This window comes from Thamnophis sirtalis, unplaced genomic scaffold, assembly GCF_051295495.1.
Source record: "Thamnophis sirtalis isolate CommonGarterSnake01/CBP01778 unplaced genomic scaffold, rThaSir2_p1.2 scaffold_2, whole genome shotgun sequence".
In the NCBI taxonomy this organism is placed as follows: Eukaryota; Metazoa; Chordata; class Lepidosauria; order Squamata; family Natricidae; genus Thamnophis; species Thamnophis sirtalis.
This window is the reverse complement of record NW_028261382.1, coordinates 154,460,319-154,481,595: the sequence shown is the minus strand read 5'-3', so window position 1 is coordinate 154,481,595 and position 21,277 is coordinate 154,460,319. Positions and strand designations below refer to the sequence as shown.

The 21,277-nt window shown below is 36.8% G+C and overlaps 1 protein-coding gene across 2 annotated transcripts; it reads right to left on the bottom strand.

Moving 5' to 3' along the window:
- Positions 1-3,566: 3,566 nt before the first annotated feature.
- TWSG1 (twisted gastrulation BMP signaling modulator 1) lies at positions 3,567-19,826 on the bottom strand. Of its 2 annotated transcripts, XM_087707289.1 has the most exons (6): positions 19,127-19,312; positions 17,015-17,171; positions 11,915-12,014; positions 7,173-7,436; positions 6,728-6,882; positions 3,567-5,297 (listed from the first exon to the last, which is right to left on the bottom strand). In XM_087707289.1, exons 2-6 carry the CDS (start codon positions 17,132-17,134, stop codon positions 5,259-5,261), a joined length of 678 nt encoding a protein of 225 aa, XP_087563415.1. In that variant the 5' UTR covers positions 17,135-17,171; positions 19,127-19,312; the 3' UTR covers positions 3,567-5,258. The 2 variants fall into 2 exon arrangements, with proteins under 2 accessions (XP_087563415.1, XP_013921115.1); XM_014065640.2 differs by lacking the exon at positions 19,127-19,312 and adding an exon at positions 19,323-19,826 and having other exon boundaries at positions 3,567-6,882.
- Positions 19,827-21,277: the final 1,451 nt, after the last annotated feature.

Below are 21,277 nucleotides of genomic sequence, written 5' to 3'. Positions count from 1 at the left end.
ATGTAAAAATGTAAGTGGAAAAATAGGGACTATCTTGGTGGGAAGGTAACAGCGTTCTGTGCGTCTTCAGCGTTTAGTCATGCCGGCCACATGGCCATGGAGATGTTTTTGGACAGCACTGGCTCTTTGGCTTTGAAATGGAGATGACCACCACCCCTAGAGTCGGGAACGACTAGCCCATATGTACTTTACCTTTATCTGTAAACTCATTCATGTTGCCTGGAAGCTTACCTTCTCTGGAATGAGGCTCTTCCATAGAGCCGGATGGCCTCCTCCCTGCTGTTTAGAAGAGCCTTTGGCAAGGGACAATAAAGCCTTTCACTAGGTTTCCATCTACTTTGTTGTTTCTGCAACATTTTATTCATTTTTACTTGTTAGTAACTGAATTTCTTTGTTTTAGTTTTAGTTTAGCCACGCAAAGTTGTTGAAAATGGGCAGCATATAAATTTGATAAATAAATGCAGTAGGCATCCATTGCAGGAAGATCTAAATACTGAAAAATGCCAAATAGCAATTGAAATTTCAGAGCTTAGTAACTATTCAAAATTATTCTTGGAAATGAAGGATCACAAAGCAGGTGGTCCTGAATATACCTATTGGATCAAATAAGACTTATCAGGTCAAAATCAGTACTTAATAAACTGATTGGTAACTATGGTAGGGACCACAGCATGTACATAATATGCTCACAGTGACAGTTAACAAGCAAGCTATTACATTTTGTGCCAACTTTCTGAATGGTCTTTAAAAGTGTCACATGACAGTGTGCCCTGTGAATGTTGCAAGATTCTCCTACTTCGGGTAGGGTCTAGTTACCAGTATACCAGCCAGAGCTTGGCAAAAGCTCTCCTAGTTATAATTTTCACCTGACCTCCAGCAGTAGTTATAAGGAGAACCACAAGTGAAGGAACTGTCCCTTAGGTTAAGTCTCAATGAATAAAGAGCAAATTTGTTTTTCTGGGGATCAATTTCAGCCCATCCCTCCCCCCCCAAATCAGATCCTTATAATCAAAGCACAAGATTTTCCTGGAGGGTTTATCTGACTAGGGAGATCAGGACACATTACACTGAAGCACAATTTACTTTATTGTCTTGAGTCAAATCCCGGCCTAAGGAAGGATGGGATTACAATAAATCTTTATAGACTTATAAAAATTATCGATGGGATTGTATATATCAGCAAGATAATTTGATACAAGTAGTCCTCAATTTACAACCATTCGTTTAGCAATCATTCAAGTTACATCACTGAAAAAAGTGACTTCTACAGTAGTACACAACTATCACAGCATCCCAACAGCCATGGGATCAAAATTCAGGCGTTTAGCTACTGGCATGTACCGTATTTTTCGGAGTATAAGACGTACCTTTTTTTCTCAAAAAAGAGTCTGAAAATCTGGGTGCGTCTTATACATTGAATACAGCATTTTTTGCCTCCCGAAGCCCTGCCACTTTCACCAAAATGGCCGTGCATACCCTTATGGAGGCTTTCAGAGAGCTCCTGGGGGCTGGGGAGGGCAGAAATGAGCAAAACGGGCCTTTTTGCCCCCCCAACCCCCAGCAGCACTCTATAAGCTTCCATAAGGCTATGCATGCAATTTGACAAAAAACGGACCTTTTTTGCTCATTTTTGCCCCACCCAACACCCCCCAGAAGCACTCTGCAAGCCCCCCCAAAGCTATTCATGCCTTTTTATATAAAAAAAAAAAACCAGCCTGTTTTCACAAAAAACGGCCCGTTTTGGGGAGGTTTAGAGTGCAAAAACTTTTTTTTCCTTTTGGAAAGCTCTTTAACTGATTGATGAGAATTACATTGATCAAGTGCTGTGCCAGCAGAAACAAAGTCTTCAATGCTGCAGATTGTCAACCATTTCCTTCTCCAGCCCATGGATAAATACACCTGGAAACATCTACCTGCCTACCTACTCTCTCTCTCTCCCTACCTATCTACTGTATTTCTCTCTCTCTCCCCCTCTATCTACCTATGTACCTACCTACTTTCTCCCTATCTTCTGTATTTCTCTCTATTTCTCTTTCTCTATCCCTCTACCTACCTATTTACCTACACTCTCCCTCCCTCCTTCCTGTATTTCTCTCTCTCTCTCTCTCTCTCTCTCTCTCTCTATCCCTTATCTACCCACCTACCTACCTAACTACTCTCTCTCTCTCCCCCTACCTCCCTACTGTATTTCTCTCTCTTTCTCTCCCTCTATCTACCTACCTACTTTTTAAAAAAATTGCCTCTTCAAAACCTTGGTGCGTCTTATACTCCAGCGCGTCTTATATTCCGAAAAATACGATATTTACATGTATGGTTGCTGTGTCCTAGATGTCATTCTATTGAATCATTATCAGCTTCTGACAAGCACAGTCAATGGGGGAAGCTGGATTTCTTAATGATTGCATGAGTCACTTAACTACAGTGATTCACTTAACAGAGGCAAAAAAGGTTGCAAAATTGGACATAAATCACTTAACAACAGCTTTGTGTAACAATGGAAATTCTGGTCTTAACTGTGGTCATGTCAATGACTGCCTGCCTGTATAACGTAATGTACATATGTGCCTAGTGAGGTCAGTGAAATGTTAGGGTGTAATTAAAAGCTAATAGGGCAGAACCATAAAGACAATGGGGTTTTGAAATAATAAAGAGGCATTATTCTATGAACATAGTTTCTTTCCAGGGAGCTTCTTTTGCTTTCTCAGAGCACTAATCACCATCTGTAACTTCCTATCACCACCTCATATTTCTAGCTTATCAGCATTCCTTGGTTTTCTAAATGTTTCATGGCTGTCAGTATTAAATTTCTTGAGGAAGTGTATTTCCAAGGAGGTGTGTGGGATAGGGATTATGGAGTTTTAGCCTGAGCCCCCAAATTCTCCTTCAGCTTCAACCACATCACAGCTGATGCAGGTGATGCAGCCTGAGATGGTGGCATAAAGTTGGTATCACAAGAATATTGGTTATGCTTCACTCCAAATCAGACTATGACTTCTCTCAACAACTTCATGTAGAAGTTAACAACGTAAAAGAATGGAACCACATGGTACTTTACACATCCATAAGCTATTAGAATGATTTGTTTTCTTCCACTGAGAAGGAGCAGAATCACTGTAAATATTCAGTCATGAAGGTAGTTCAGATTGATTTCATGATCAATGGCTGCTGATAGGTTTTAGGAGGAGACAAAGCTCACATCCTCTGTGTAGACACATCCTCTTCCTAGGACCTGACAATGATAATTAAGCAGCAAGAGCAATACAGCTCTTATCCATGCCTGAGTCTGACCTTTGCCTATAAAGTATTTCCTTATAACCGATTCTATTAAATATGTATCTATTTTTTAAAATATTTTTATTCCCAGTTTGCTGCAGTACATAAGGACATTCAAAATGGCTAAAGCTGAATTATCCTTTGAGTCAAACATACCCATGGTGATTTCACTGAGACACGCATACAGTTTTCTTAGCAACAGTGCAGGCTTCCCATGTTCAATATAAAAATTCCTACAAGCAAACTAATACTAATTCCTCTACAAATTAAATCAGAAAACAATGAACAAAATAGATAAACAAGGTGTTGTTTATTAAAACATTCTTGGACAATATAAAAAGTAATAAAATACTTAATAGTGTTGTAAATTATTACTGTAATTGCATATAAATCTGGAAGATGATTTTAATTGTATTATGAATTACACTGTAGATTAACAGAACCACTCTTTCTAATATATATTTAAAGTTGAAGAATTTCTACAACATTCTGAATTTAATTATTTCTTACAATACTTTTTAAATTATTACAATAATCTCATAAATCCACCCTAACAGAATGAGAAAATAATAATCATAATTATGCATTTTACAGGCTGAGCATTCAAAATTATATAAAGATTTTTTTACTCAAAGACTATTACATTGAACAATTTTCTTTGCAGCTTTATAGAACAGACTTCCTATTGCAATACATTGCCAACTGACTAAATGCTACTGGGTTGCATAACTTGTTATACCAGTCCTCCATTTTAAGGTATAATTTTTTGTTATAGATAGAATCAAGTTAAATTACCTATAGGACTGTTACTGTTTCGTCCAGGAAGCAAGACCGTAAGAGATGCCTCGTGAATACTACATTATAAAATAAAAGAATTCTACATGGAGCAGGGGAAGCTACTGAATATTGTTATCTGTGTATTAATGGAGTTTTAATTGAGCGGACTAAATCCCACCTACCCTCTTCCAAATTTGGAAGTACTTGCAGTGCTGATTTCATCATCTCTTGCTATAATTCATTAAGACACAGACAATAACATTTAATTGGTTGCCCTGAATGTTTGGAGAAATTAAAAATAATACAATGGAATCATTGTCTACAACATTGTTTTTAAATCGTGGCAAGTTTCAGATGTATGGATGCCAACTCCCAGAATTCCCCAGCCAACAAAGATGTGAGGCCATTTATTAGCAAAATAAATGAACTGGAATTATGAAGGAGAAAGGTTTTCTATACAGATTCTTTCTTTAAGCAGTTATATATCTCTTCTCCATGGAAATCCAGTGTTACAACTGTATACTAGTTCTAGATGAAAAGTATTGAGGTTTCCACTGTCTGTCTTAAATTAGATAAAATATATCAAGGTTTACCTATAGCTCACATTTAAAAATATACAATACAGGTAATCCTGTTTTGTCCTAACTGTACGAAGAAATTGTTTGAAGACAAACCTTTCATCCAAAAGCTAATTGTGGAATTCTGATGACTACATTCCTGCTGTTACATGACTACTTTTCAGGTGCTGTGATAACTGGATCACCTTTACAGCTGGTTGCACAGTCACAGTCACATGACTATGATTTACAATATTTACAATGTTCTGGCCTTTTCAGCCAGAATCTGGTAAAAAAAAAAAAAAGCCCATAGGAATACATGGAATTGCTTAACAACTGCAGTGTTTACTTAATGATTGCAGCATTCAACTCATTGATTACCGCAAAAAAAAAAAAAAAAAAAAAAAAAAAAAAAAAAAAGAAACCCACCATACATTCACATGGGTGCCTCGACTTACAACCATCATAAATTAAGACGGAAATTCCAGGCTCCTTTATGGTCATAAATCGAATGTCCAGAAAACAACTCTTCCACGTGATGCTGTGTGATGTTATCTCACTTGATAAATGCATAGCAGTAGAAACAACTTTGATTAAATCTCCAACATCTGATGGAGATGGGAAGAGGCATTGCGGGAACCTATTTACAAACTAACTGTTCCTCTCCTCCAGAATTATTTTAAATAAGTTCTGTAGAAAAAAATAGATTCTGTGGATACTTGAACACAGCCAAATTTTTATCCCTAAACTTTGTGTTTTGATCAGGGATGGGATTCTAGGAATTTTTTCTCTTTAATAGGTTCTACCTGAAAAAGTTTGAAAAATCCTGCTCTAATCTTTGAGAATAGTAACCATTTTTTTTACAATCCCAACCTGGATGCAATCACTTATAAAAATCATAAAAGTATCAGTTTCTAGACATATTTTCAAATAAAAGTAAAATTTCCATAAACAGCAAATTACAGTAATAAATTAGGCAGTTTGTTAACACTAACATTTAAATAATGTATTATGAGAATCTAAAATTGGAAATAGGAAAATGGGTCAGCAAGTATATAAATTTTAGTAGATAGCATTGGCTATGATTTTTAAAATAATGTCCTATTTAATCTAAACCCCATATTGTTTTAGTAAATTACTATGATTTATAATTTAATATCCAAAACTCCTTCCATTTTGTTCAAAACAAACTAGCTGAGGTCAAGAGTTAGGGAAGCAAAGAAAAGAAGGGTGCAATGAAAAGGACATAATTAAGTGTATCTTTTTTTTTTTTAATAAGGAGCTATTTATAAGGAGGGTAAATTCTTAAAACAAAAAGACAATCTAAATTACTTTTGTTTCTTAAAATCAAATAGCTATTGCTGGGGTAAACAGGTAATCTGCATGGTCTATAAAAGCAATTCACAGTACACAACTGGCACACATGAAAAGCTCAAAAAATATAACAGTGCTTAATTCAGAACTTGAAATTATGATTCTGGTAAAACTTCATGATCATCTATTTAAGATCATATATGCAGATTAATCAATAGCCTGAAATAAAATTCAACTTACAAAACTTCATACATTGCCAATCAAAACCAAATCTAAACATTTACTAATTAATTGTTCCAATGCTTTAAAGTGTAAAATTACATCTTTAAAATAATATACGTATCTAGGTCCTTTCAACTGTGCTGCAGCTTTACCATCCAAAGTAATAGAGGTAGTTCTTAATTTACAACCACAATTCAGCCCAAAATTTCTGTTGCTAAGGGCAACAATTGTTAAGTGAGTTTTGCCTCAATTTACGATCTTTTTTGCCACAGTTGTTGAGTGAATCACTGCAGTTGTTAAGTGAATCTAGCTTCCCCATTGACTTTGTTTGTCAGAAGGTTGCAAAAAGTGATCACATGATTGTGGGAATACTGCAAAGGTCGTAACTCTGAAAAACAGTCATAAGTCACTTTTTCCAGTGCCATTGCAACTTTGAACGGTCACTAAATGAACTGTTGTTAAGTCAAGGACTACCTGTATATGCAAAGTATACCTCCCTGCCTCCCACCCCTACACATTCTTTGGTGTCTGCCATATTAAAATTGAATGGTTTAATTTCAGAACATACAATTTGAACATCTTACAATTTTACTCCCATAGTCGACACAATCAGGTCCAATACATTCACAGCAGGCGTTGTGAAACCATCGGTATTTGGAGGCACCCATAGAGTCACAAGAGATCTTGCATTGGTATATTGACAAGCAGTCATCGAAGTAAACCACAGTACATATGCGTTCTAAGTGACCAAAGCAGAAAATAAGATTTTAGTTTTTTGACCAAGGTGTAAATCACTGATCATTCAAATAAAACTTCCAACAAACTCCTAAGTTATTGGTTTCATGTCTCTTTTCCTATAATAATATAGTAGATCACTGCTCATATTTAATAATTCCCATATTTTGGAACAGAGATCATATTTATATGATTTTTAAAAATAAACAGAAAATCACAACACCTCATTTTAAAAGCTTAAACTTGCAAACATCACCCAACATTTTTTTCAATCTTTCAACCACAATATTTTACCTTTTTCACTAGAATATGGAGGATGAACATTGTTTGAAATGGAAGCATTGTGATGCTGGGGATGGTTCACTGTTTCTAAAACCGAGACTAAATTCTCATGAGGCGATAACTCCTCTGCAACGGGAAAGGACACAATTTTCCAGCTCAGGTTAGTGTCGCCTTCTGTAAGTGCTCGGAAAAGGGAAGCAATCGGTTCATGCAGTTCCTCCACAGTACTTTTCGAAGTGGGAGGTGTGTCACTATAATTCCGAGGGTTACACATACCTGTAGACAAATTGACAAGTTGTTCAATAACATTGCCCATAAGAATATTTGAGAAATAACATTAGAAAAATTGACATTAACAACCATGAGATTAAATTTTGCTGTGAATTTAAAAAAGCATTTTCTCCACCCCCCACTCTTTTTTAAAAATCAGGTAGTCCTCGAATTATGAGGACTAAATCCAAAATTTCTGTTACTAAGCGAGACGATTGTTAAGTGAATTTTGCCCCAATGTACGACCTTTTTGCTGCAGTTGTTAAGTGAATCACTGCAGTTCTTAAGTCACAAAAGGTCACATGACTATCATAAATATGAGTCAGTTGTCAAGCATCTGAATTCTGGTTATGTGACCATTCAGATGCTGCAATGATTATAAATGGAAATGTCATAAGTCACTTTTTCATTTCTGTTGTAATTTATAATGGTCACTAAACGAATTGGTGTTAAGTCAAGGACTACCTGTAGAGAACTCTATTAGTTCTGTCATAAAATTTTCCAATATAAAATACACAAAAATTCATATACCACAACTGCATTTTAATAGATTAAGAGCCTTTCAGTGAGAACAAAGGAACTTTTCGTCCTGTTTAGACTGGAGAAGAACAGACCAAGAATTATGAATCCTGTTTATCTTCTACAACTATCTGGATCTTTGATCCAGGTGCTTTTTAACTCAGCAATCGCAACAAACAATATCACACTATCAATGTAACCTGATTCCCTCCCCCTCCCAAAAGGATGGGAAGTCATGGAGATGGCATAGAGCAGTTGCCCAACCTTTTCAGTTTTTCAGACCAGTGGAGGAGGGGAGAGGAGGTGGTTCAGTGCAAGCAGGCATGCACATGCGCGCAGCCCCATTTGTGTGAGCAGCGGACATGCGTGCCACCTGCTCATGCAAATAAAGCACAGGTACACGCTGTCACCCACTTCTCACAAAAGTGATGTTAATTCATCAATACTGGGCTTGTGCATCAGAATCTTACTCTTCCCGAAAGACCGAAAGGCATATAAATTCACTTTTACCACAATTTAAAAGAAATTAAATATGAAACTAGTCTGAAAAACAGTTTCGCTGCATTTCATTTCTGAAGTACTCAATACAATCCTTAATATATTCTGCTAACTATAAAAATACAATGCATCCACTAAAATAAAGTTTCAAGAGAACATCTTAAGACATTATTCCAATAACTAAAGTGGAAATATATTGTAAATGATGCCTGTTAATAGTATCTATACAAACACTAGCACTAACAATCTGTTCCAGCTGTAACATATATTACATAAGGGGCTATTTAATTTACACCTTTTGTAATTGTTTAGCATTATACTTTGACAATATATGATACAAAGAAAACACTTAAAGGTAGTCCTCAATTTACGACCACAACTGAGACCAGAATTTTGGTTATTACACAAGGGAGTTGTTAAGTGATTCATACCCAATTCTATGACCTTTTTTGCCACAGTTGTTAAGTGAATCACTGCAGTTAAATGAATCACATGGTTGGTAAATCTGGCTTCCCCCATTGACTCTATTTGTTAGAAGATGGCTGAGAAAGTGGCAAATGGCAATCATATGACCCCAGGATGCTGCATCTGTCATAAATAGATGTTGGTTGCCAAATGCCCAAATTTTGATCATGGTGGTAAATGCGAAGGATGCTTTTTAGTCACATTTTTCAGTGACATTGTAAATTTGAATGGTTGTATTTCAAGGGATATCTTTATATATAATTCAATTTTTTTTTGTTTTTGTTGTATTATGCCACTCTAATAATCTACTATGTTTACAAAGAAACACTGAACATTATATGGGAAAGTATTGACATTATGTAGTATTTGTGCTCATAGCTGTTTTCCTTTTTAATTAGAGCATGATCTACATTAATTTCTTTTCAGTTTTCTTCCTCAAACAGATCTTAAGAACATGTGGGTTCCGTTTGCTATGGTTTCCCACATATCCTTTAGTAACATGTAAGCAGCAATGTAAGATTCAAATAGCATAATTGCCCCTGAACTTAGTATTAGTCACCTAATGAATTTTAGTATAAACATTAAATAGTACAAATCTGAAATTTATCAGAGACAATTCAAGCACCTGATCCCTTGTTCTCTATTGTGTCCCTAACTAATCATAACTGCAGCATCGTTGTATACTTTTTCCTTTGTCCATTTTGTACAGCAGAACACAATTGTAAACCTATACCAGCTTTGCTTTGTTGATATTCATAAATGTGTAGCCTGTTTTTTTATGACGATTCAGAACACTTGCAATTTTGCGGGGTTTTTTTTAAACTGTGCAATTCAGATGAATAGAAAAATATTTCCTTGTCCTTAGAGACAGTTGGCCAGAGCAAATAACAGCTGGGTAAATCTAGCACACATAAATGAAACAATATCTAAAATAATATTGCTAGATATGACACAACCCCCTTTAAATCCTCACTGGAGTTTAAATTAAATCTGGCACTACTTTTTTGCACCTTCCATTCTTTGATTGGGAAGCTCTGGCTTTCTTACAAGAAAGGGAAGCTTTCTTATCCAACGATTCGTCCAAGCAGGAATTCACTTAACTATTGGAACCAGATAATTCACTCCAGATAAATCCCTACAGTAACATCAATTAAAAGCAGGGGTGGGTAGCTAGCACATTTTTTTTCCATACCAGTGTTGTCTATTACTTTCCTATGGAGCTGCTGGTTTTTATGTACTTAAGTAAGTATAAGAATTCCCTATATTCTATAGCTCCTTTTTACTGATATTACAGTGGCATGTAATTCAAATCATAGGAAACAGCAATCTAATTTCTTCCATAATTTATGAACTGGTCTAGAGACTCCTAAAAACAGAGAGTCCTCACTCTCTTTCCAAACAAATCTAGCTTGTAAATGAATCCTACTCAGTAAGTCTTCATAAAACAAACAACTGACTCTCAGATTGACTTGGCAGATTGCAGCAAGAATAAGCTCCTTCGCAACATCCAGCAGATCAACACTATCACAGTGTGATGCAGCCATAAAATATGTGGAAAGGATCATCTTTCCCCAAAACAACATTAGAAAATGAAGACTCAGCTTTCCTTAAGGCCTCAACGTAATTCATTACAGTTGGGAATTTAGCATTTAATATCAGCTGAAATTACCAAGCTGAGATTTCTTCCCATCCATCAATGTTTATAAATCCTCAGGTTTGTTCTGCCCACTACTATGGGCATATTCCCATAAGTAGATAAGTGTGCATGTACCATTCAAGAACATTTAATAGCAATGAAAAACTGAAGAAAAATGAAGAAAGGACCAACAGAGATTTCCTTAGAGTCTTGTGAAAAAATCAGGTGGAACAACGGCTGATGACCTTTTTCTATCTGTCCACCATAGAAAGTGTCCTCACATATTGTATTAGAGTATGATATGATGGTTTAACAGCTGCGGACAGGAAGGCACTACAGAGAGTGATCAATTTGGCACAAGAAACCATTGGTTGTCCTCTGACACTACTGGATAATATCGACAGATCTCTCTGCTTTAGCAGAGTAAGAAAGGTACTCAGAGATGATTCACACCCTGGTCAGTGTCTCTTTGCATTTCTACCATCAGGCAGAAGACATCAAAGTATAGCCAGCCAAACAAATAGGTTTAAAGATAGTTTCTATCCTTCGGCTGTCAGACTTTTAAATACAATCACAATCACTCCATGCACACGCTAGTTTTTTTCTTTTTCTTTCTTTTTTCATTTCTGCTATAATTTTACAGTGAGGTTAAAACCAATTTTGTTGTATTTAAGTACAATGACAATAAAGATTATACTTATACTTATTAAGCACTACAGGCTATGATAGCTGGCAGGTCACACAACAAGTTATGGTTGGGTTAACTAAACTTAATTCCTCTGTCTACATAGTATATTGTATATTCAAACAAATAAAAAGTTTCAAAACAAATTAAAATTAATTAAATTATTAAATTAAAATTAAACATTGCAAAACAAAGTTTCAGATTTTTGCATTATTCAAACAACATTCAAAATACAATGGCTGGTATCCTACATGCTGACTCACAAACCACTTAAGCCCATTTTAGTCTAATGTAGCGGGTTGCATGTATCCATTATGTCTTTGAACCACAATTTTTCCAACTTTGAAAAAAAACTAATCAAAACAATATTTTTCAGAAAGATTTGCAGCATACACTATCTTTTCTCAATCCTAATAAACGTTTCTTCCCTCCAATATAGGATGAGGTACACATTTCTTGAATTTTGGCTTAAAGCACCAAGTGTTACTTCATAAATAACTTCCTCCTTCATAAATAGCTAATCTCAAACTCATGTTTAAGATACACTGTGAGTTAAATATAAAATACCCATTATTCTACCTGTTGTTACTTTTGGCATAAACTTTAAAAGCTATTAAAGCATTGAAAATTACTACTGAAAATAGCTGGTTTCGGTATAGGTGGGAAAAAACATGAACTTACCAACACAGTCACAGCATTCATCCCAAAGTGTGCCTAGACAAAGCATGCACTCCTTGCAGCAAGAACAGTTTCCTTCACCAGGTCGGCATTGACACAGCTCCTAGATAATGAGACACACAGACAGACAGACAGACAGATGAAAGATTACAGACAAAAATATGTCACATTATATTATGTCCTTGATATGTGTGGTATCAATGAAAGATTATGATTTGCATTTATGGTTCTTAAATAATCAAATTCTGCATGAGGAAATCATGGTAGCTTTCCTATCATCAGAAGGTACAGAAAGTAAGCCCTTGTCCTGGCTGAATGTATAAACTTCCCTCTATGATCCCTTATAAATTTAGTCCAGCCTTTGGATGTAGAGTCTCCAAGCCCCACTTACCTTCATTTTAGTGCCTTGAAAAACAAACTGGACAAAAATATAATGAACATTAATTCCATCTAGTAAACAAAGGCAACACTTCATTGTATCCAAATAGCCAATTATAAAATTCCTTCCTCGATCTGGTAATGGCAGAGATAGCTATCAGTAACAGTCAAAGAAAGAGCGCAACCCTGTTGCAAACATGAAAACTATCTTGCTTTAATACCTTGTTTCCCAGAAAATAAGACAGGGTCTTATTTTCTTTTGACCCCTGAAATAAGTGCTTGACCTTATTTTCAGGGCGGTCTTATTATTTTTGAAGTGCATGAGGCAGCAAGCGTGGTCACCTCATGGTTGCTGCTGTGTTGCAATATTTTCAGGGAGGGCTTATTTTACCACATGCGCTCAAAAGCCTGATTGGGCTTTAATAAGGAAGGTCTTATTTTCAGGGAAACAGGATAGTAGTAGTAATCTTTCCTCTAAACATAATCCTTAATTCTAAGATAAGAAGCACACTATGTTAAAAGTTATTTCATTACAACAACACCATCACCACCCCCATCCCCACAAAGAACTTTGGATAATACCCAATTCTTGGGAAAAGCTTTAGAAATTATGGACAGCCCCATTTCTAATGTGAGAATAAGACAAAAACAAATGCAAAAAATAGATATACATTCACATATTTTATACTTTTACAGACCTATGTATCATGTATCAAGTCAGAATAGCTGACTTCACAGTGCATATTAAGCCAAAATCAGTCCCTGCTTTTTTGTTTATGGTATAGGAACCCAAAAGATTGTATTTATGCATTACGAAAAGTCACAGTATGTTGAATTCAAGTCACCATGGGTTATCTCATTAATACAAATCATATCAGGACACAATCTTGTCATTCATTTGCTGGATATATATGTGATCTGCTAGAAGCAATATATCTACTTATATTGTTACAATTTACAGATTTAATTTTTTATGAGAACTCTTTTTTCCCCATAAATTAAATAAGTTGAGATTGCTAAAAAGTTTATGATACTTGAAATCCCATCTGAACTGGGTTTAAAGAAAACTATCCAGAAAGACAAAACAAATGAAGCATGTTTCAATACAAGATTGTTGACTTCATTCACATCTGTTGCACAGCTGATAAAATAAATATTTATGTCGACCATTCCCTGCATTCTATAAAATGGAGTACAGTTCATGCAATCTCTTCTATCCACATGAAGGAAAGAAATTGATTAATACTAGATTAATCACCCTCAGTTCTTCCCCTCTCTTCAGTACAAGCTGTTATTATACAAAAGAAAAGTCTTCTAAAAATTAATTACTTCTATCTGTGACGATAACTTAACTTACACAGTATCCACTAAAACCTGTATATTTAATCAGGGCTTTAATATACAATATTTTTTTCAGATAAAGAATCTTAATTTAGGGATAATCCCTTATAATGTATTTATAAATTAAATTAAGGTGTTAACCAGTACACTATTTATTTTTTGACTTGTCAATGAACCATGAAATGCACCAGAACTGTATTTTTGTTAAGGTTCTTTTTTTTTAAACAAATGCTCATTATTAAATTTAATTATGAAAATTACAAAAATGTTCAGCAGAAAAAAAGGTTAAAAGGTTTCTAAAAATAAATTATTTAATTTGTTATCTTGATGATAAGAGTGAAGAATTTCCTCATAGGATTATTAATAATTATACTTTATCACACAGAAATATATGCATCTGTACTTCTTTAACATTTGGGGCAAAAGTTTAGGCACATTTGGACATGTTAAGTATGCATAGATTTCAAATTTATACACCAGTTCTCCCTTTAAAAACCCTGAAGATATTTACAGTGAAGTCTTATTGGTGCTAAACACTATAGTTTCAATAATGTCTCACATTCTGGAAGTTGCTTTTTCCCTTTTCTTTTTAATTTAAAATATAGTTTCAAAAAAGATAATGTCTATAGTTGGAGAGTTACAATTATAAAACTGATGTTCAAGATTAAAAAAACCGAGCAAAGTACTTTGAATTGTTTTTACAATATTAAAAAAAAAAGGAAATACGAACTTTTGAGCTTAGTAACAAAACCTTTATGGTTTAACATTTACTTAAAACCAGTATGCAAACAGCCAAGAAATAAGCCTCAATTATGTGTTAGAATTAGATGTTGATGAATTAGTTATTTCTAATTTTAATTCACTCACAGTTACCAAGTTGCTGCAGTTTAGAGGTTATTATTCCAGGACAATTATTGCATAATTCAAAGGTAGGTAATGAAATGAGCCTGAGTCCCAGTATGCCTGCAGAAATTTGCCTTGGCATCCACTGGCATCAATGCCCATACTGACTAAGCTTTTTTTTAGGTTAAATTGAATCTGGCTCCTAAAAAATCAAACTGTCCGCTACCATCTTCATTTGTATTTACAAGAGGCGGCACTAGGAATTTTTAGAAAGCAAATAAAAAGATTTAAAGCAAATATAAAGATATAAAGAACCAGTTTGGTCTAGTGGTTAAGTTACCAGGCTAGAAAATCAAGAGGCTGTGAGTTCTAATTGCACTTTGTGCATAAAAGTTGGGTGGATTACTTTGAGCCAGATACTCTCTCTCAGCCCAACTCAGGATTTCTTATTGTTTATAAAACAGAAGGTATGTGTGCCGCCTTGTTTTATTTATAAAAATAATAAAGATGGGTTAAAAAAATTACTGGAGCATAGTGCTTTATTTGGAAGCATCCATGTTGCTAGGAAAATAATACAAATAAAAGTAAGTTGGGATGGTAACATGCAACTATCATGATAAATTATGTTTACCTTCTGCTTCCTGGTGATTTTTGCCACACTCTGGAACATTTGTCTATGTTGACTCACATTTGCCATTCTATTACTATTCATCTCTTTTGAAAATATATTTTTGGATTTCTTTCCAATCCATTTTTGAATTTACAGTTCTGGTCATGTGTTACTGGAAAAACTGGCCATTTTATGCTTCAAAATTATCTGTCATTTATCACATGCAAAGTGTTTCCCTACAGAGATATTTTTGCTTTGATTTCTTTTTCTAAGTGACGATCTGGCTGCAAAGATGATGAGTATGTTCCAGACAGAAGAATTCTACAACCAGGAGCAATGTTTCAACATCAGTGCGTGCACACAAATTCTGTATTCCGATTCTAGGATAAGTCTATAAATTTGGAAAATTAAACCAGCAAGGGTTGTATAAATGCATTAGTAAACATGAAATACCCAATGCTATCTTTAGAATCACTTCCCAAACATAATACAAAGAAAAACAAACGTGTCACATAGTTTGGTAAAAAAAAGTATTTGACCTCTTTTGGATTTCTGTATTTTTGCATATCTTTGCCAGCAAATGTTACCACAGGTTCCACAGGGATCTTACTAATATACTAGAGACTTTGAAGTGAACATATAACACCAAGTGGGAAACTTATTTCAGTATACAGAATATAACTTTTTCCATATTCCCTCAGCCATAGTTATCCATCAGCTTCTCCTAATGTTATTTAGTTCTAAACATTCTTCAAAAAACTAAAAAGCAAAACAGTATGCATTGCTTACTTATTTTACATAAATAAAATATACTCATTTCTGGCCAAAATGTAATACTTCCTTATGAGTTTTTAATACATTTTTTCACAGAGTATACTGTATATAAATAAGCCTCATCTGCAATAATATAAATAATAATATTATGAGTAGATAAAACAAATCCCCAAAATTAATTCCAAGTTAATTACAGTAATAGCAACATGTTCTATCATTTTAATGACATTCAAACAGAACACTTTAATGTTATTGGAATAGTAAACTTTTATAGCCCTACATTAAGAAAAATCATCAAAGCTCATTGTTTTTATATTTATTTGATCAATATATTTTTCCTGAATCTACTCTGTCACATAAGTTTTCTACAGCATTTTTTTGTACCAGAGATCCAGTTTTATGTTGTGTTTAGATGAGAAATTAGTAGTCACTTTCAATTCATGGATAGGCCCATGCAGCATGAAAAAAAGTACACTGGATAAACAAAGAGATATTTTAGCTGGTAATTCGATATTTCAAGAAATACCTTCTCCATTATGGAGGAGGATAGAACCTTCAGACATCTTCAACCATTTTCTTCCAGGTGCTTCCTCCAAGTGATATGTTTCACCTGTAATGTCTCACTCATGTTTGAGGGAAGCATGCATGGTATCCACATAAATACCTCCTCAGTGCAAGACAAAACTTCTCCTTCCGGGCATTTCTATTATTTTAAGTATCTGATCAGTTTTGGACTAATATTTGATTATATATGCCCTATATTCTCTTTATAGTATTTATTATTTGCTTTTTATTGATTCACTGTAAAAGTAAATCAAATACTGTTTTACTTATTGTATATAATTTAGGTTTCAATTATTTAACTTTACAAGCTGGCCAAGAATTTAAGTCTCAGTAGATTAGAATGTTATTATATAAGCAAATCACCACATTAATCAATTTTACTGATTTCAAAATTCTAATTTTATCTTTTATAAGATGATGCTAATAAGCATTTGCATGTTTCTTCATGCATTCAAAGAATGAAAATGCAAAATAAAGATTTCCACATTCAATAAATTTCTCTTCAAAATAATTTGTATTTCATTTCTTTCAAAATTATTATTACAGAAAAATGTCTGGATTCTTATCAAGCATAAGTGTACATGATCTCATACCTGTATTAGGCATTTGCTGACATCACTAGCACAGAGAGCTTTGTTGCAGCACATGGATGATGGGATCCAGAAGTACAGCAAGCTGATTATGAGGAACCCTGGGAAGTACCACAACCTCATCTTTCATTCAGGAGGGAGATTTCAAAAAATGTTCTAACTGTATTGAAATAAAAAATAGTATGAAGAGCCCATATTTTCTGAGGAAAAGTCTAAGCTTCTTTCATCTTTATTCTATAATTCTCAAAGGCAGTTTCTTTTGTTTCCCATTAGTTTTTTTTATGCTCAGATCAGCTGCATGTTTGGTTAAAAAAAGTTCTCATGTAATTATAGGACAAGACAATTATTTTTCCATTGACTTCAAAGTTATGTAAAGCATGATACTTCAAACGATAATAAATGTAATTATTTTAGTTACAATCCCATCATGGTATTTATTTGCAACAGATTTATTTCATGGAGTAACAGAAAGAACAGGAAAAGGAGGCCTACTAGAACTAATGTAGAAGAATTCTTTCTGATGGATAAATGAGAACATGTCATAACATAACCTCATTTCAATTCCAGCTATACAGGAGTATTACTTTTCAAACAAGGCTTCTGAAAAAGGGATTGGATGGGAGCCACATATTAATCAACAGAATATTATATTGATAAAGGATATACCAGATGACTTAATCTCTGTACTCTGCTTCTAATTAAGTAATATTACATACTCCAATCATATCTTTCTACTTACTATTTCCCTATCATACTTTTTCCAATACAGTTGCGAAACAACAAAACATAAAGCAGCAAACAAAAGACAGGAAGGGTCCACCATCAAACAAGGTCTACCATCTTTTCACTAGATACACCTGAACTTTAGCAGAGCAATTTGGAAAAACCTGAAATGACAAAACATCTCTAGGATTCTTTTTTTAATTGTTATATTCTTTATATACTAAACATGATTTAAGAGTTACAAAATAAGGGCAAATAATCTGAACAGTAATTTTAGATTCCTTACTGCAGTGTTTCTCAACCTTGGTGACTTTAAGTGCTGTGGACTTCAACTCCCAGGATTCCCTAGCTGGCTGGGGGATTCTGGGAGTTGAAATCCACAGGACTTAAAGTCGTCAAGGTTGAGACACTGCCTTACTGGAAAATAGTTTTGGAGAAATAATTTGAAAACATATGATAAGCCTTTGAAAATTATAGTCAACAGAAACCTGTTGGATTGAATCCACTTTCTACAATTTCATTATGTCAGTCCTTCATTTAAACTTCCCTTCAGATAAATTGGTCTATCAATTGAAAAGATGAGATCTTTCACAATCCAAAATGTACTATTACAAAAAAGAAAAGGAGAGTTGAACATTTAATTGATTCTACATTTCAAAGTTTTTATGATGGATAAAAACTATACAGAGAAACATATTTAGAGGAAACAAAGCTGGTCGAAAATTATTCACACCTGTTCATCCGTGGCATGTTATTCTCTTTTCTACCTGAATGACACATTAAACCCTTTTGCCTTACTCAGTAAATCGTTAATCAAGCCCCCGTAGTTGACAAAGGCAAATTTTCTCCAATACGTAAGCCCCCAACTCTTCCACGCATTTTTTTTAAAAAAAAAAGGGGGGGGGGACTTTTAATGAAATCTCCAACGCGGCGGCCAAGACCCAATCCCGAGGCAAAAACACAACTCTCCCCACCCGCGCGGCTGCTTTGCCTCGCTAAATCGGGTCTAGCGCCTGGGGAGGATAAGAAATTTAAGGACGGAGGCGAGTGGGGCGGGCGGGAAGGCAACAGAGCGAAGCTCATAAAGTAAACTCAAGTTTCTCAGCATGGACCAGCCAAAAACGGCGACGGCGGCGGCGGCAGGGAATACAAAGGACAACTGGAGAGATGGAGCAGCACTCGGCTATCCAGACTTCAAAGAAAAGTTCGCTTCAGGGCAAGGGGCGCAACCGACGCCGCTTTCTAAAACCCAAGATCCCGCTAAGCTCCAGGTCCTACAAAACAAGCCGCGGTGTTCAGTCCGTGCGCCCACCTCATGCCTTTCTAAGGGGACACCTCCCCCCCGCCCGCTCGCTCCCGCATGTTTCCACTGCGCCGGGTCGGCTCGCTTACCTCCCAGTTTGCCCTCCTTCAGAGGCCCCTTGCTCACTCTGCCCGCTTCTTTCCCGACGACCGCCTCTTTCTTAGCCTAGCCACCACCCGGCTTCAACTTGCAGAACGACCGGGACGAGGCGAGCCCTTTTCCTGCGGCGGCGGCTCCGCTTGGCTGCCTTTGCACAGGGCCGGACGGCAGGCAGCGTCGACCTACCTTAAAGAGACAGGCCGCGGCAGCTGCCTTCGGAGCAGCTTCGGCTGCGATGGGAGGCGGGAAAAACACAGCCAAGTCGTCTCCTCCTTCTCGGCTTAAACATACAGAGCAAACACGCGCACACACCTCACGGCGCCGGAGGGACTCGCCCACGCGCCGTCTCCTCTCAGAAGGTCCCGGAGCGCATCGCGAAATTCGGCCTCTTGGCGTTCTGGGGCGGGAAAGCGCCTCTGGGGAGGGAGACCTGCCCATCCAGGAATGGCCTCGTTGGTAAGCCAGCCCCTTCTTTGACGCCACGGAGCTCACCTCGGGGCTCAGCGGGGTGACTTCTATCCAGGATAGTTCCCGCGGAAGGGGAAAAGAGGTTCGCTTCTCCCCAGTGGACTCGAAGGGCTTTTCCACTTGTGACCCTGAGGAGTTGCGCCTCCGCCTGACCTGTTGCTGGGTTGTGCTGTCCACGTATTCGTTTTTGAAAAGTCTGCAAAATGGGACCAAAATAAGTTCTACTTCTCTCTCATACACACACGTAGGATTTTTTTTTCCTGTAGAGCTAAGCAAGTATTTGTTGCTTTTCTTTAACACGTGTTGCCGTATGCGTAGGCAACTGCATAAAACGAGCATTTTTTAAATGGGTCCCAGGGTATTCACAGAAAAAAGGACAATAAAGGTTATCTTAACTGATACTGGCACAGGAATTTAAAAGCTTTGTGCCACAGTTGCTAAGACACAATAGCCTGGTCTCCTCTCCGGGTTCACCACATTATCTAATTCTTTGTGGATTGGCTAGAAGTGACTCCTGCTCCCCTTCTTTTGTATAAATTAATACGGTGAGCAAATAAGAAAAAGAAAGCCTATCATTAGATCATAATCCATACACATATCTCAGCCACAATGTGATTTGTTTGATTTTGCTGTGTGAATCCCAACATAGTTTGTGCTTTAGATATTATTTGAGAGGAGCCAATTTGGGCTTTACTCAGTCTTATTTGAATTGTGATTTATCATGTGCATACCCAGCACTTGATTCACTAGGAATAATAGGCTGGTGGCTATTGTTTCTGCAGTTAATGCCAAGTTTCATAGGGGCTTAAGTAACCAGTATTACTTATTGAGACTATAGTTGTAAATGCAATACTTCCTTTCCTCTTTCTCTCCCATAAACCCCCTTGGAAGGAAAAAAGGTCAGTTCCTGTAGCTATATACAAACAAGGCTGGTAGCAGCTTTAAGCTGAGTGCAGCAGATGCCCCAGGCAGTTGACTGCTGTGGATAGAACTTTTGAGGATCGACGGAAGGACGAGACTGGAGCCAGGACTGACAGAACAAGCAGTTTATTCACGGTAACTATTTACAGGCGATTCAGCACCTTCCCTGCTTGACAGCTATTTAAACGGAGCTGTCAAGCAGGGATAGCCAATGAGCGCGCCCCTAGTGGCTAGCAACAAGCGACACTGCGCCCCAGCCAATCAGGGCGCCACCTGGCTTGTTGCTAGCCGCCAGGTCATAAGTCAAGGACTTTCCGAGTCCTCAACACCCCTTCCCCCCAAGCGAGAGCGCATCCTCAGCGTTGAAGCATGCGTAGTCGGCGAGATAGGTGGGACAGTGCCGGACCCGCCCAGAATGCCTCAGTTCTACAGGAGTCGTCGGAGGGGTGAGTCCTGCTCGTTGCAGCTCCTCCCCAAAGGGAGTGGAGCTCCGAGTGACGCCATCTTGGGATGGCCCAGAAGGCGGGCGCAACTTAACAGGTAAGCCGGGTCGAGGGGGCGCGGCAACTTGGGTGGAGTCATTGTGCTGGGAGGCGGCAACTGGTGAAGTACAAGCGTTGTAACTGGGGAATGGGGCCGGATTGGCTTGAGATTGAACTGGGGAGTCGGCTAGCAGGAGGCGTCCGGATAGGTGGGGTCTGCCTGGGGAAAGGCCCGTAAGTGTGAATCTGGACATGGAAACTTGGATTGAG

Coding starts and splice junctions, on each gene's coding strand:
- TWSG1 (XM_087707289.1), bottom strand. CDS start 17,134: ATGAGGTTGTGGTACTTCCCAGGGTTCCTCATAATCAGCTTGCTGTAC. Junction 6,883..7,172: donor TCCATATTCTAGTGAAAAAG/GTAAAATATTGT, acceptor TTGGTCACTTAG/AACGCATATGTACTGTGGTT. Junction 5,298..6,727: donor TCGACTATGGGAGTAAAATT/GTAAGATGTTCA, acceptor TTTTTTCTACAG/AACTTATTTAAAATAATTCT.